This window comes from Dromaius novaehollandiae, chromosome 2 (assembly GCF_036370855.1).
Source record: "Dromaius novaehollandiae isolate bDroNov1 chromosome 2, bDroNov1.hap1, whole genome shotgun sequence".
NCBI classification, from domain to species: Eukaryota; Metazoa; Chordata; class Aves; order Casuariiformes; family Dromaiidae; genus Dromaius; species Dromaius novaehollandiae.
The window spans coordinates 110317049-110332303 of record NC_088099.1 but is presented as its reverse complement, the minus strand read 5'-3'; the positions used below and the strand labels follow the sequence as shown (position 1 = coordinate 110332303).

Below are 15255 nucleotides of genomic sequence, written 5' to 3'. Positions count from 1 at the left end.
CAAAAGAGTGTGTGGGATTCTGCAGCTAGTAAACTGGGTTAGTTGATCCCAGGGCAGACTAGTGCTTTGATCAGCTGTATTGCACAAGGTACAAAGAGCTAACTTTTCCACTGACTTCCCTGAATAGTAGAATAAGTCCTGCATATCTTCTTTTTAAGTTTCTACCATTTAATTAATTTGACCAAGCAAACATTTGGCCAAAGTAATAACAGACTAAAAATTTAAACCCATAGCAAATGCATACTGTGAACAAGTTATTCATTCCACTTTTAACAAGACAAGAGGCTTATATACTAAGTCATGAAAAGTTTCATCAAACTAGACAGTAAAAGACTATACCATAATCTAAACTCAGTTTGTACTCTTTACCCTTATAGACGTGAATATCAAACATTTCAATGTAATTAGCTTGGGATTTGTCAAACCTCTTTTCAAAGACACATGAATATCTATATAGAGAGATAAAGATATGGAGAATTATACCATATCAGTAGAAACAGTAGAAGCTGAAACATCTTACCTCAGGTAGTATATCTTCTGAGGCAGAAAAAAAGTATGTATAAACAATTAGTTCTGAAGCAACTTCAATGTATTTTTCCTGCAAAAACACAAACTTTTTTAAACTTCTCCATTTTTAGTACAAGTCAAAGGAAACCTTATTTTGAAAAGGTAATTAGAAAATACGGTTACGACAAAAGACTGTAAAAACACTTAGTAATTATAAAGACAAGAATTTATTATAACATGGGCACTTTTTTCAGTCTTTCAACTATTATTTTCTCACCTGTTTTAGAAGATATATTTTAAACTACATCTGTGAAGAGCCAAAAGAAATAACATTATTTAATCAAGTTTCAAACCTTTAAAGGAGATTCCCCACCAACATACACGAAAAGTACACGATGCCTCTTTTGCACATGCTTGAACATATGTTGGCTAGGAAGTGGCCTGATTAGAGGTCTGAGAGGGTGGGAAAGAAAAAGAAAAGCAAAAAAGAAAGAAAAAGTCTCAGTTTCTACAAGCTGCAAAAATTCAAACAAAAAGATTCCCAGGAACAGATCATACAGGTTTCTTACAAATTTCCCTAAAGTAAATTCATTTGATTTCTCAATTCATTATTCAAGTTTCAATTGAAAAAACAACCTCCCACCCAAAATAAAGTCAAGAATTTTTCCTCAAGTAGCACCCTTAAATAAAATTGACATCTTAGTACAAAATGCTGCTACGGTACTAATAAATATGCAAGCCATTTACCCACTGTACAAGCATTTGAGAGAGAAATTTCTGAATGTAGGCACAGCAGGTGGGGAATGTGGTCTTAGAAATAAATATCCTTACAAATTTTTGGTAAATTATTAGAGAACAGTGATACTCCTAGACTACAGAGTTATGAATAATTAATCTTATGCATCTATATGAATGTTTCTTAAGGATAAGAAAAAGAAATCTGAACATTTTTCCTCCTCAACGGAACTTTGATCCTCAAAGATTATTGTGTATAAATTTTGAGCCACTGTAGGGAAGGAAGAAAAAGTAAATGGAAATTGCTGTGAACGATTCTGTAAAAACAATTTCCTTGTGTTGCAAACTGCCACATCTTTCAAGTTTCAAGGGTATATTAAACCAATTTTTAAGAAAACTTGGATTGTTAAACAGATTCCGCTTAGTACTGATTTTTGTATATTATGCAACATTTAGGTCAGTATCCTTTTTTCCTGCCTCCAATGAGTTTTTAATGTGATTTAAAAATCTCCCTAGTTCTTGCACTGGAAAGAAGAGTTTCTGACTAGTCACTCCCTATATGCCTTTCAGCCCACCTTTAAAAAAAATCCTACAGAAGTTTCAAGTCACCAGAAATAGTCTCATGGAAGTATATACTTACCCTGCTACTCTATTAGCAAATTCAATTATATCATCTTTGGTTCTAGGTCCTCTATAGTTGTATGCCAAGTCACCTTTTAAGCTGGACAGAGGAGATAGGCAAAAAAAGAGGAATTAAAAAAAAAAAAAGAACATATTAAGAAGCAAAGATTTTAAGAAGCCGAAGACTTTAAAGAACAGAAGTGCAACAAAATAAAAATATATCTGCACATGTAAAATTACAAAGCCTTCACACCAGCATTACAGTCATCTATTAGCAAATGACAAGCAAGATTTGTCGAATAATCAGCCAAAAGAAATGATCTCTGGTCTGCAAAACACAAAAACTCAGTAATGCAATAAAATGCAATTATGGAATTATTTATACAATACCTAATTTATTTTCTTCTGAAAATAATTTACATTCTTAATAATTTACACTGTTAACTACTAATGATTTTTTTCTAGTACACAGCAGTCATTTATTTTGTAAACAAACAGGCTTTCTTTTTGAATATCTGCTTAGAACCAAATTATTAAAAAAAAAAATTCAACACCCAAACCTTCAGCATTTCAAAGGGATTAATCCTTATAAAAGGCAAACGAAAACTCCATTAATGGCTGATCATAATTGAAAAATATCAAATGATCTGCAAAATCTCTTGAATTTATGTACTAAATTAAGCTTCCATGAAGTTCTGGTCAGTTTACTGTACTTCACTGACAGCGGATAGGAAATGCTTGTGCTGTAAGAATAGTCAAATAAAATTCAATGGCTTGTAAATTTGAATAGGCTGCCTTGGAATTCAAATAGCTTTAGGAAAGCTACATAAAGAAAGCAATCATAAAAACAATTCTACACCTTCGTATGCCAAAAAAACCTTTCCCTCCCTGTTTCCTCCCTAAAGATTAGTATGCTAAAAATCTTTACTACATTTTGAGAAACTTAACTGGAGAAAAACTATTACATATTATGAATACGATTTGCTAAAACAATAATCTGCTGACAAAACAACATATTCATAGTAAGAAGTGGTCAAAATTACTAGCATTTTATTTAATGTGAGCTTAGATTGAACTATGCACAAAACTTGATAAGCAAGTCCATACAAAACTGCTACCTACTTGTGTTTTCCTACAAATTTTATCTTCCATTGATTTTTATAGTTAGTGAAATAAGGAAAAAAAAAAGACACATACATCCCTTGCCAAACAACTGCTCTCACAATTTACCCTATACAGTAATCATTAGTGTCATTTACACAAGATTTTCAGGAACAGAGAAGAGAAAAAAAGAGATAATTAAAAATAATAAAACACAATCAGCAACTCCCAAAACTTAGCTCAAAGACTCACATATGCATTTAGTGCCTGAACTGCTTTCAAGGCATCAAATCAATTTGTACATGAAATTCCTTTAACAGTAAGTACATATACGTATATTTAACAAAGTTGCATAAAAGGTTTAGAATTAAACTTGCTAATTTGCCTTTGTTTAAAATTTCAGTATTATCAAATGTCTTAATTAGAAACAAAGGATTCCAAAGCAAAAAGACAGTCCAGGAGAAATCAAAGATATTGTCCAAAATTTTTTTTTTTTTTTTTAAATAGACATCGACTATACTTTTTTTTATCCATATAAGATCACTGGTAGGAAAAGAAATAATTCAACAAGAAGTATCAACTTACAGCTTAATTGTTGGATAGCCTCGCACTCCGAATTCAGATGCAATGCCTGAAAGACATTTATTAATGCCAAAGTGAGCCAAGTCTCTCTTGCTCTTCTAGCCTAAGGTTTAAAGACAGTTTACTATTCAAGCCATGTAAATTATTGAAAAACCTACCACTTAGTTCAGTATGAATTATTCCATTTCCTTTCAGAAGTTAGTGTTATTAAGACACACCAGTAAACCTTAGGCTTCTTTCTGCATACTGCAGGCATCCAAATGGAATGGTAGAAGTTAAACAGCCTAAGAGTCCACTAAATAAACGTGCTTAGTCAGTTTTCACCAAAAGGTAGTATGCATTTAATAGGCACAGTACATACTATTGTCTGGGAATATCTGATGCAAGAAAAACATAATGGATGTAGAGTTTGTAATACTAATGCTTAAGAGATAGCTAAATAAGAAACAATTTAATAAACACATGCTACAGTAATGGTTAAGAACACAGAAGTACAATATTATACCACAGCAGTTACAGAAAAGTCAGTCTGGCAATTGTATTCTGCAGAGGTCAACTCCCACAGACAGACTCTTCCTAGGCAATCGGTTACTTACCTGCTGCTTACTAAAGTACTAAACAGTGAAATAATTATAGAACTTTTTTTCCCCTCCCTTCACATATGCCCATTGACTTATCCACAATTCTATGGCCCACGTGATGTTTGTTTAAAAGCTTGTATCTTATTCCTCTCACTTAGAGGGGTATGATTTGCAATCTTCCTTCTCATTGTCAGCACAACCACCTCCACCTTAAACTATACCTTTCAAGTCAATTCACTGTTTTCCAGAAGTTAAAATAATTGGTTTTTTTTTAAAAAAAACTAAAACTTTCCAGTTTTAAATTCAGACACTACCTGTGCAATTCCCTGAAAAATCAAGTCCTACACTCAAAACCCACCAGGATTCAATACTTTTAAGATAAACATTTTGAAGCTATCGACCACCTTCCAGAGCAGCAGATGTAGGAGGACTTGTATGCAGGGCTCTGTCCAAGTCAAAAACCTAACTGCACAGAACTACATACACAAATTAAACTCACCTACTGGTATCTTATTCAAATGATACTGATCTAAGAAATGCATGAACCAGGCTCAATTTGATTCTGATTCTGTCCTCTCACATCTGTATTTAGAAAAACTAAAATGTATTAAAACATGTATTAGAACATTCAATCACAAGAGCTGTTGATAGGCAGTTTATTTCTCCCTGTACAGCCTTTAAGCACAGTCAGGAATGTTTGCATTGACAACTGTGGACTATGCGGATATCAGTTTTTTACATCTCATCTACCAAGATTACTAAAATCCTCTCAGCAACATGGAAGTGGACTTATTTACATATCTGCCTTAGCTTGTTGATATGAAGAACACAATATGGAAACAAAACAGCAATTATACTAGCCCCAAGTGTAATGCATTTCTGTTCTGACCACATTCAGTGAATTTCTAAGGCAAAACCACATGAAAATTCAACTGATACAACAACTTTAGCAAGTCAGTATCTCCAAGATGAAACATGAGGTGAATTTTATGTATTTTTAAAGAATAGGTTACATACTCTAAATTTACAGTTGAGATGAGGATTTTGATCTCAAAAGACCAAACTTCTGTTGCTACATGCAAACAAGGAGAGGAGAAAGTGGAATATCACAGAAAAATATTCTGCCTATCTTATGCAAATATAATAAGCGTTTATAACCAGTTTTAATAAGTATTGATTAATGACATTACATTTATTAACAGAATTTAGGCTCGCTTGGGCCCCACTGCTCCCTATGCCTTGCCCTTTTAAATACCCTCCTGGTTCAACACAGATTAAAGCTAAATGACAATAAGCAAGCACATTAATACTACAACAATAGTATTAGGCATACAACTATCTTATGTCTACCCAAACAGCTTCTTTGAATACGTGAAGCTTTTTTCTTAAAATATCCTTGAAGATCAATAAATACGAAAAAGGCATCATCAAAAATGAACCCCAAAGTGTTAAAATATCTGAGACTGGTTCTTCAAGACGACGCATAGAGAAAATTGGGAAAAACTGGCTTAACACTGATGTAATGACTTCAGTGATTTCAGCAGGCTTTTGGTGTAACATCCTAAAGACTGATTACCTGAAAAGAGTAACAGCAAAAACACAAATACTTGTCCAACAGTAATACAAGGAACCTAAAATGGAGTTGTTAAATTAGATGCTGTCAACAGAAATGCTATGTAAAGACACTTGTATGAAAGTATTCTAAAAAGCATATCAAAAGTTGTATCTTTGAAAAGCTTTTATCTTCCATTTGTCAGAAAGAATTCCTGACACAAAAGCAGGTACAAGAGCAGGAGCAAGAAAAACACACACTATAGCATGCTATAACTTTTCAAGGGAACATAAACCTCAAGAGACTGCTCCCCAGTGACTGTTTGAGTGAATTTATTTACATGATAAAGAACAGAAGAGTAACTATTAAGAAAGTTTTAAAACAGAGGATATTATGAAATTTCCCCAATCAAACCACACTTACTAGAAAAGGAAGTTGCATCCATCTTCCCAACTTTTACTGGAGAGCCCATGTTTTTCATTTCTATGCCAACTTCATTCCACACAGGCTCCAATTTCTTGCAGTGGCCACACCAAGGGGCATAAAACTGAGCAGCAGATACATTGGATTTTTTTAAAAAAGAAAGAAAGAGAGAAAAAGAGAGAGAAAAAGAGAAAAAGAGAAAAAGAGAGAGAGAGAGAGAGAGAGAAGTTAATCTGAACTCTCAAACAAATTAACAAGAGTTATTTTCCAAGTGTTTTCTTCTCTATATTACAAGACAATAAAAATCCAAGTTACTTAGAAAGCTGGAGTGGCAAACTGAGCTTTTATGATTTGATGCTATTTTTAATAATGAAAACAGAAGTCTAAAATGAATTCATTCAATTGCTATACTAATATACCATTTCTTATTTAAAAACAGACTGTGTAGCAACATTAAAAAAATCTCTTTTGCAACACTTCCCTTTATTACAGGAAGTTAAAAGGTCACATGATCAACCTTAAGAAAAAATCCGTATTCAGGAGTATGAACTTCTTTGCTATTAGAGAACACTGTTCTTTGAAAGGAAGTGGAATACACATATGTGTCTCCAACCTGCCCTCTGGATTTCAGTTTTTCAGACATTATTCTTATACAGGCACACTGAAATCCCACCAATCCCATTTTCTCAGAAACCAGACAGGTGGGAGACTCCATTGCATTCCATCTTTCTGCCTATCAATGGTCTTGCTGCAACACATCAGTGACATTAATAAGGAAAATATCAATGTTTTAGTATAACAAGATCAGGTCATAACTTGGTAAAATTGGATTCTATCTTCTTATATGTTATTGATTAATTTCCCCACTAAAAAAACACAAGTCTTAATTATACTATTTGGGAACTACAGTTCAGATTTGGGTGAGCTAAGAAGTTTCTCATTTCTAAACAAGCTCAATCATTTTAATAATGCTTTGCCTCTGAACTAAGGAGCACTGAATCTGTCCAACTGTGTTAGAAAAGTAAAATGAGTCTAGACATTTAGCACTTCAATATCAAATAATATATAAAAACACACAAGCTAGTAGATATAACTAGAGAATTAAAAAAAAAAAGTCTGAATGCAGGTTACCACCCCCTAAATTCAAGTGTTAGATAATCTGCTTCTCTAACAGATTTAAAACATAGGGTGAAGCTTGCATTCAGTACTAAATCTGATTCCTGGTTCATCCTAAACAACACAGATTGCTTATCCATATTGTCAACAGAACTAACATCATGTAATTTTTCTGCACCATGCACAAAAGATGTTCGAAATGATTAAGCAGCCTTACTACAGTGTAGCATATAGTACCTCTGGTGTTTTGATTTCTACTAGCTTGGTTTGAAATTAAGTGAAAATCTTCACGTTTTTCTCACATACTCACATCTACAAGCCAAATATCATCTTTACGGTTTTCTTTAAACCTAGGAGGGTGGGGGGAAAAAAAAAAGATACATCTGAAAATACTTTTTTACAAGCGAACTTCATTTGTGTAAAACTGTTTCTGCAATTAAGTTGTTACAAAACTATAGCTATTAGGTTTCTGTTTTTTTTTTTTTTTTTTTTGGGGGGGGGGGGGAAGAGACGAGAGAGAGAAAAGATACTAATTTTAATTACTAAGATTGACCCTGCTCATCACACTATGCATGTTGCACTGCATGTGCAGTTGTACCATATTAAGTGTTTATAACCCCTTACCAATACAAAAAAACCAAAAACAAATACAAAACACACACCACAAATACACAGAACTGTTTAATAAAGATAAGTAATCTAAGGGAATCTCTTTTTTTTAAGCTATTTTAGTTACATTAATACTGCATGCTGAGGACCATTTAGAAAACCTAGCATTTTTACAGATCAACTGATACATTCTCCTAGAGCAGGGATTTACATTGCTGTAAAGCTTAGCCCTTTACTAAACATACACTAAGTGTGAATTATCTTTAATGTTAACATTAATTTTAGCTCAACTTCCTTCAGGATTCAACTACTATAGATGTTTTAGTTGATGCTTTTTATAAAAAAACACAGAAAACTACTGGAAAGTAAGTGTTGAAGTTATTAATAAAAATTTGAAATAAGCTAGTACTATAGACTGCTCTTAATGCTAGAGCAATGGCAACTTAATGAAGTGGCTAGCTTCACTAACTGCAAATCTGTCAGTAGATGCTAAAACCGCTATATTCTAAAATAAAGAGTAAAATATGAAAGTTCCTTGGTACCTCTTGGAATGTTGGTTACACACTGAATTAAGTACCACAAGATCATACAAATTGCTTCATTACTTAAATAGTTCTAAATTGTGAATTAAATAAACCAGAATTTTTATGCAAGGTTTGTTTATTTGTGAAAAAGATAAACTTTAATAAAATGACTAGAACTGGGAGCAATGTAGCGTACTGTATAATACATCGTGCAAAATTCTTATTGTGACACCTTTGCAGAGGGTTTGCAAAGTCTTTAATGGAAAGAGAGGATTATATATAACTACTTATATAGTAAGTATGCAGTCTACATTATAGAGTTAAGATCCAATTAATAGAAGTGATAACCTGACTCATCATTTCCCAGTATGCAGCATGACTATAAATGGCTCATAGACAGTCAGCAGAATCACAGAACATTTATTACACTTTATTTAAAATTGAACAAATTCATAATGGTATGTAATAGCCCTGAAATGATACTAAAACTGATGCTAGTTCACTGCCTGGAAGAAAAAGAAAAAAAGAAATCATTATTAACCTAATCACAAAACTGAGTGTTTGAAACTTAAGACTGCAGCATTTCACTGGTAAATTCAATTCCCTTCCTCCCTTTCTTTTGCCTTTTTGATAGCATACTGAAGTTGTAATACTTGGAAAAGATATTTGCAATGACTAATACAAAACAGCTATTAGAAAGCAGCATTTTTAAGGCAAACAAATGCTTGGTCTACAACCAGTTAGAGTCTACCATCTCTTGTGAATTCTAATAAAGCTCCAGCTCATTTCCAATTATAAAGACAAATAATTGGTTATGATGCAACAGGTAAAAAGCAGCTATTGAATCATCAGATCTTGGGCTGTATTTGAATTTAGAATATCATCTCTGGTTGATACAATAAGAATTTACAAGGAAATGCTCTATCACCTCTGCCCCAGTATTAATAGGGGGGACTGTAAAGAACATTAAAGCAATGAAGGGCAGACTAAAATTTGGCTTAGAAAACTAGCAGATAGCAAGGAAAAACGGGGAAGGAAAGGAAACTTTTGGATACAGTGCATTCTAATGGAATTCAGTAATTTTGTCAACACATTCATTTAACCAAACATTTTATAAAAGATACCACATAAGCTGTACGACAGACTTAAGAGCACTTATTTTGCTAAAAGATCAACTTCCACAGAGACTAAAATATGAAGTTTGACAAAAGCACAACTATCTCAACTCAGTCTAGAAAGAAGAGTACTATATAGTTATTATGAAGTTACAATCTGTCAGTTAAATTTTTCTCATGAAAGCCTTACTGATTTGTATCAGCACTTCCATGACTGTAATATCTGTAGTTTGATAACATAAACATGATAAAATTATTAGACAATACTAAAGAAGCTAACCAAAATGTTGAAGAAAAAAAGAAATCTCTGTATAAATGGGTATTTCAACATTTCCCAAAGGTACTGTTTCTAGGTCTATAAATATATCTCTAAGTGTAAAATATCAGTGTTTCCCATTAACGGCCCTCTGCAATCCTCTCCGTCTACAAAGGCAGACACGAGAACAATCGTACTGGCAGAAAGATGAGACAGGTGTTACATATCCTTGAATCAAAACCATTTGTGTCAAAAACATACACCGCCCAACATGTAGCATTATGTGATCAAATGTTGCCCCAACCTCCACTTAATCTATGCACTCCACTTAATCCTTACCTGTGAAAAGAAACCAGCATGAAGGAGAACTAAAGACCCTGGTCACAACTCCAAGGAAACCTAAGCCAACCCAACTGTTGCTTCCATTCCTCTCTGCTCATTCCCCTTCCACTAGTTCTGATGTTTCTCCAACCTTGTGCTAAGCCATTACAGCACCTTCACCAGACAGAAATATTTACTTTTTTCAGTCAGATTACTCTTCTGCTTGGTTAGCACATTGCCACTGATCAGCAAAGATGGCAGGACAAATACAGACTTCAGGCAGCAAGCAGTTATATCAGCATTAGCTGATAAAAAAACATAGCTCTTGTTTTGCCTCTCTTCTATGGCCAAATTGGGCGATGCTGGGTAACTCATCTCTGTTACTTCTTCTCAGCTACTTGTTTTCTCCTACCCTGTAAGCTTGGTACAGGAACCTTCAATCTGTTCTAGCAGGCATTGTTTACAGCTAACATGATTCAAATAAAACTAAAGCTTTCAGCAACAGTAAAAACTTCATAAAATTACAATATCTGTCAATTAGATAAAAACAAAGGATTGTTAGGAACAAATCACCACTTAATTTATATTCCCAAATGCAAATACAGGCATTTGTATAGTTTGGTAGTTAAAGAGCAAAGTATTCTACAACAAGATTTCCTTCTAGCAGCTATTTCACAAACGTTCCATGACTACAAAATTATGCTGCTTCATTCCAAGCAACAATTACATTTAAACTTACAACTGTGGAAACATGATGTGGGAGCACAAATGTATTTTATTTTTTTCATTTGGTCTTTTCATCATCAGTCTTTGAAAATATGAGGCATGGATCAAAAACAACCTTTGCAAAGACCACACCAAGCAGTTCTGTGCTTCAGTTTCTCATTCACAACAGTTTAAACACAAGTCAGAGATGCTGAGGTTTTTCCCTTCAATATCCCCGATACTATGTTACCTCCCTTGTACTTCTGCTGCCCCTCAAATTGATCCTAGCATTATCTGCTCTTGCTGAGTAAGCAGAATGTTAAAAAAAAAAAAAAAAAAAAAAAAAGTGAATGCTTTTCTGACTCTTCAGCTCCCTGAGGCAATTTATCATGGACTGAATCCTTATAAAAACACGGACTTAAACTGGCTTAAATTTATCATGAAACAGCAGTTGAATACTTTCTCCTCACCTTCAATGCAAGTACTTTCTACATCTTCTGTTTCAATTCTAATAATCATGCTGCTTTGTGGCAGCAGTTTGCTTTAGATCAGCTTTCCGCTCTGACTGAAAAAAATTATCTTCATTTTTGGAAAGTTACATTTTGTGAGAATAGCAAGCACATATCCACGCAACTGCTAAAGCAAAGACACAGGCTCAGGGCATAACTACCCATTTCAACAGCTCAGTAGTCTTAGGCTTAAATTTTTCAGTTTTTTTATGCAGTCATGCATGTTCATGACTCCAAGCAGCCATGCATTAGCCCTGCCACTGAAAAGAGAAAGCCACTCCTTTTCTCTTCTGTTCCTGGCCACACATGAATGCACTTTTACTCTCCTTCCCCATTCTTTGTGGCAGCTTCACAGCAAACACAAATAAAGAACTGGGTTAAACACAGCCACCTTTACTTTGCATCAGAATCAATCCACAAACATATTTATTCTGCCAAAAAGAAAAGAAGTACATGGGAGCCCAACAAAATTTTTGAAAACAGAACCAGTGACAATAGCTTTAAAAAACTGCAAAATTAAGGTGTTCCTTAGCTTAACTCATGACAGCTACTTAACACATCTCACAGTCTTTCTACCACTTCTGCTAAGAAAGAGCAAAACTTTTTCAGCCTCGTTTTCTGGACAACTACACAGCACACAAGGCTCTTGCTTTGGGCTCTTCCCTCCTCTCCCCCCCGCCCCCCCCAAAAAAAAAAGCAGCACGAAAGTAGCAAAGTAGGACACACCCCAGTACTTACGATTCATCTAGATCCTCCACAAAAACTGCATCTGATGCCAGAACAAGCGCAACCACCACTAAGTAGAGGAAAACGCAGCAGTGAGTAAGCCCCCGGCCGAAGTGAGGGTGCCCACCCAAACAAGCTGCCTGGCTCTAGGCAGGCGCCCCCGGCTCCCCCTCACACACCCGCTGCCCCCCGCGGGCCGCCGGGCCTCCGCGCCGCTCCCCACAGCGCTTCCCCCTCCTCCGCGCCCCGCCACTTTCTGACCGCCCCGCTGTCCGCACGGACACCGCCACCGTGCCGTTACCTGCCGCCCCGACGAGCTGCTGCTGCTGCTGCTGCGGCCGCCGCCCGCCCGCCGCTGCCATGTTGACCGGAGCCCCGGCGCAGCCGGAAGGGGAAGGGGAAGCGGAAGGGGAAAGGGAAGCGGCCCGGTAGCGCCGGCCTCCCCCCACTGCGCAGGCGTGGAGGGCCCTGCCCGCCCGAGTGGGGGAGGGGCGGTTGCCGGCAGCAGTGGGGCCACATGCGCTGCTCCCTCCGCCCCCCCCCGCGGGCGCCTGCGCTTTTGGCGCCCTGCTGCCTTTCCTACCGGCTTCCGAGCAGGGGAGGGGCAGCGTGCTTTGCGTTACGGCGGGTGGCTCTCCTGTGCCTCGCGTTACGGAGGGCGGTTGGCGCGCGCGGAGGTAGGGGCAGGGGCAGGAAGCTGTTGGCGCCGCAGCCTGAGGGGAGTAACGGCCGCGGCGGCGCCTGGCGCAGGGCTGCGGCCTCCTCGCCGGGGAGGAGCTGGAAGGGAGGGAGTGGGCGCCCCTGGACGTGGTGTGGGCACCCAGGCTCACGGTGGGCCCCGCTGGCTAGGTAGGGGTTGTTGATTTCTGCGTTTCCAAAGGAAGTCTCTGAGTTTGAATAGCTGCGTTTTGGGGAGTGCAAAGGCCTGGGACAGCTGGATACTGATTCTCAAGTATTTCAAGGCTCTCCAGGGTCTCCAGCTTCAGTAGCAGTAGTGTGCAGAGTAGAGGAAAGGGGTCTGCCAGATCGTCAGGCTGCTCAATACAGAGCAAAGTACATCTCCACAGAGCCTTCTGGAGAAATCTGGCACTGCAGTCTCCCCGTGCAGTCTTCCCAGTAGTTTCCAGAGTTGTGGTCCTCCAGAGCTGGAGGCTTAAGTAACATTAATTTTCTGATCCCTTGAAAAGCGGGTCATTTGATGCAGTCTCAACTGAAAAATCTGTACCATCTACCATGTTGCCAGCTGTGTTTGATGGGTACGGTCTCATCACCTACCACTTACTTATTTTGAGATCAGCAACTGTTCTTCATCACCTTCATGAAAAAACACTTACAGGCTCACTTTCTACTCAATGTCAGTGTCATTCTCACTTATTTTCCTCTTTCTGTCAAACCTTTGCTATCATCATCTTTCCTGTCCTCAACTAGCTTGTCTTTCTTTCAGTACAGATTTGCATGTTCTGGAAGGGTGAGTAATTCTGCTAAGAAAACCTATTAAACAGTCATTAAAGCCAATTTTTCATCTGTTCTTTCTCAGTTTTGCCTCATTCTATATGATTTCTTGCATGTGGTTTTCCTCCCCATACAGGAGTTACTTCCCTCAGCTGTATATGCAAAACTTTCAGGTCTTTGTGACAAAGAACACACAAAAGGCAGAGGTACTGAATTCCTTCACTGTGTCAGTCTTTACCGAAGACCAGCCCTCAGGAATCCCAAGACCCTGAGAGCAGAGGGGAAGTCTGGAGCAAAGAAAACTTATCCTCAGTGGAGGAGGGTCAGGTTAGGGAACACTTAAACAAATTGGACATACACAAGTCCATAGGCTTTGGTGGGGTGCACCCGTCGGTGCTGAGGGAGCCAGCCAGTGTCATTGCAAGGCCAATATTGTCTGTCTTTGAAAGCTCAGGGCCACTGGGAGAGGTTCCAGAGGACTGAAAGAGAGCAAACGTCACCCTTGTCTTCAAGAAGGGCAAGGAGGAGGCTCCCAGGAATTACAGACTGGTCAACCTTGCCTTGATTCCTGGGAACCTGGTGGAGCAACTAATTCTGGAAACTGTTTCCAGACATGTGAAGGACAGGAGGGTGATCGGGAGTAGTAAACATGGGTTTATAAAGGGAAAATTTTACTTAACTAATTTGATAGCCGCCTTTGATGAGATGACTGGCTGGGTAGATGAGGGGAGAGCAGTGGATGTTGTTTACCTTGACTTTAGTAAGGACCCATCGAACCATCCACAGAACTGTCCAGCCCTTTTGAAAGGCCAGTTGTGTCGTAGGTTTGCTGCCTGAGAAATAGGTCAAGACCTGAAATAGGTCAAGGTCTGTCATAGCTCACATTAGAATTCCAAAGTTTCTGACTGACCTGTGCCAGACATATCATATGTAAGTTCGTTTTAAAGGTTATGCAGCATTATACATTTTAATAAGGCTCTTTCATAAAAAAAAAATATTTTCACAAGCATCTGTATTGTATAAACCATGAAAATTACTCTCTGAATACATAGAATTTCTGTGCCGTTATATTTCATTTTCTGTATATCATTGTTAGCTCAGCAGTGTTAGTGCGTGCCTGGACAAATGAGAACCGGCATTTGTTTTGATCCTAATCTGGCTGCTGTCTAGACCGAGACAATGGAAGGAATTTAGCCCATCAATCTTTTAGCAGAAAATCCATGCAGGAGAAAATGGGAATAGTGAAATAACTGCTATATTAATATAATCCTGGTCTTTTATACAGACAATTCAGCTTGCTCTGAATAATTTTTAAGATGAAAGGAATATTTGATATTGTTTTACTATAGATTTGATGAAAGATATTTGAACATCCTTTAAGTCCCATTTGTCACCTTAAAGTTTATTATTCTGACTGCAAATGATGGAATACGATTTTTCTAACTTGCATTTTGAGAGCCAAATCCTTCTGCAAGCATGTACACTATTCTTGAACTAATTATTTTGAAATTAAGTCACTGTAGATTTGCTTCTGTTTAAAAATTATGTACACCCACATACAAAACAGTACACTACATATTTTTTACACAATTTATATTTCAGGTTTACTGCCGAAAATGTGATAGGCAAATAAAAGGAAGATAGTCCTTATACTGAAGACAGGTAATACAGTATCATGCGAAAAGTATGCAACATGCAAAAGAAATAAATAGGATTGGAGATGGGAGCTCTAGAGAAATTTCACTTTTTCATGTTTGTATTATTTCTACTATGAGCATTTCATCTGACAACGTAGGGGATTCATAGATTCCTATTGGTCA

The 15255-nt window shown here is 37.2% G+C and overlaps 1 protein-coding gene across 2 annotated transcripts in view; it reads right to left on the bottom strand.

The window, feature by feature from the left end:
* The window catches only part of TMX3 (thioredoxin related transmembrane protein 3), a 31868-nt gene extending 19406 nt beyond the window's left edge, over window positions 1-12462 (bottom strand). The window contains exons 1-8 of one of the 2 annotated variants that reach the window (XM_064507152.1): window positions 12285-12462; window positions 11996-12053; window positions 7529-7568; window positions 6103-6226; window positions 3550-3595; window positions 1883-1963; window positions 861-960; window positions 521-598 (exon numbers count right to left, since the gene is read on the bottom strand). In XM_064507152.1, coding sequence (XP_064363222.1) covers window positions 521-598; window positions 861-960; window positions 1883-1963; window positions 3550-3595; window positions 6103-6226; window positions 7529-7568; window positions 11996-12053; window positions 12285-12345 — 588 coding nt within the window. In that variant the 5' untranslated portion in view covers window positions 12346-12462. The remainder of the gene's footprint in view (window positions 1-520; window positions 599-860; window positions 961-1882; window positions 1964-3549; window positions 3596-6102; window positions 6227-7528; window positions 7569-11995; window positions 12054-12284) is intronic. The other variant, XM_064507153.1, reaches the window with a different exon arrangement.
* Between the last annotated feature and the right edge of the window lie 2793 nt (window positions 12463-15255).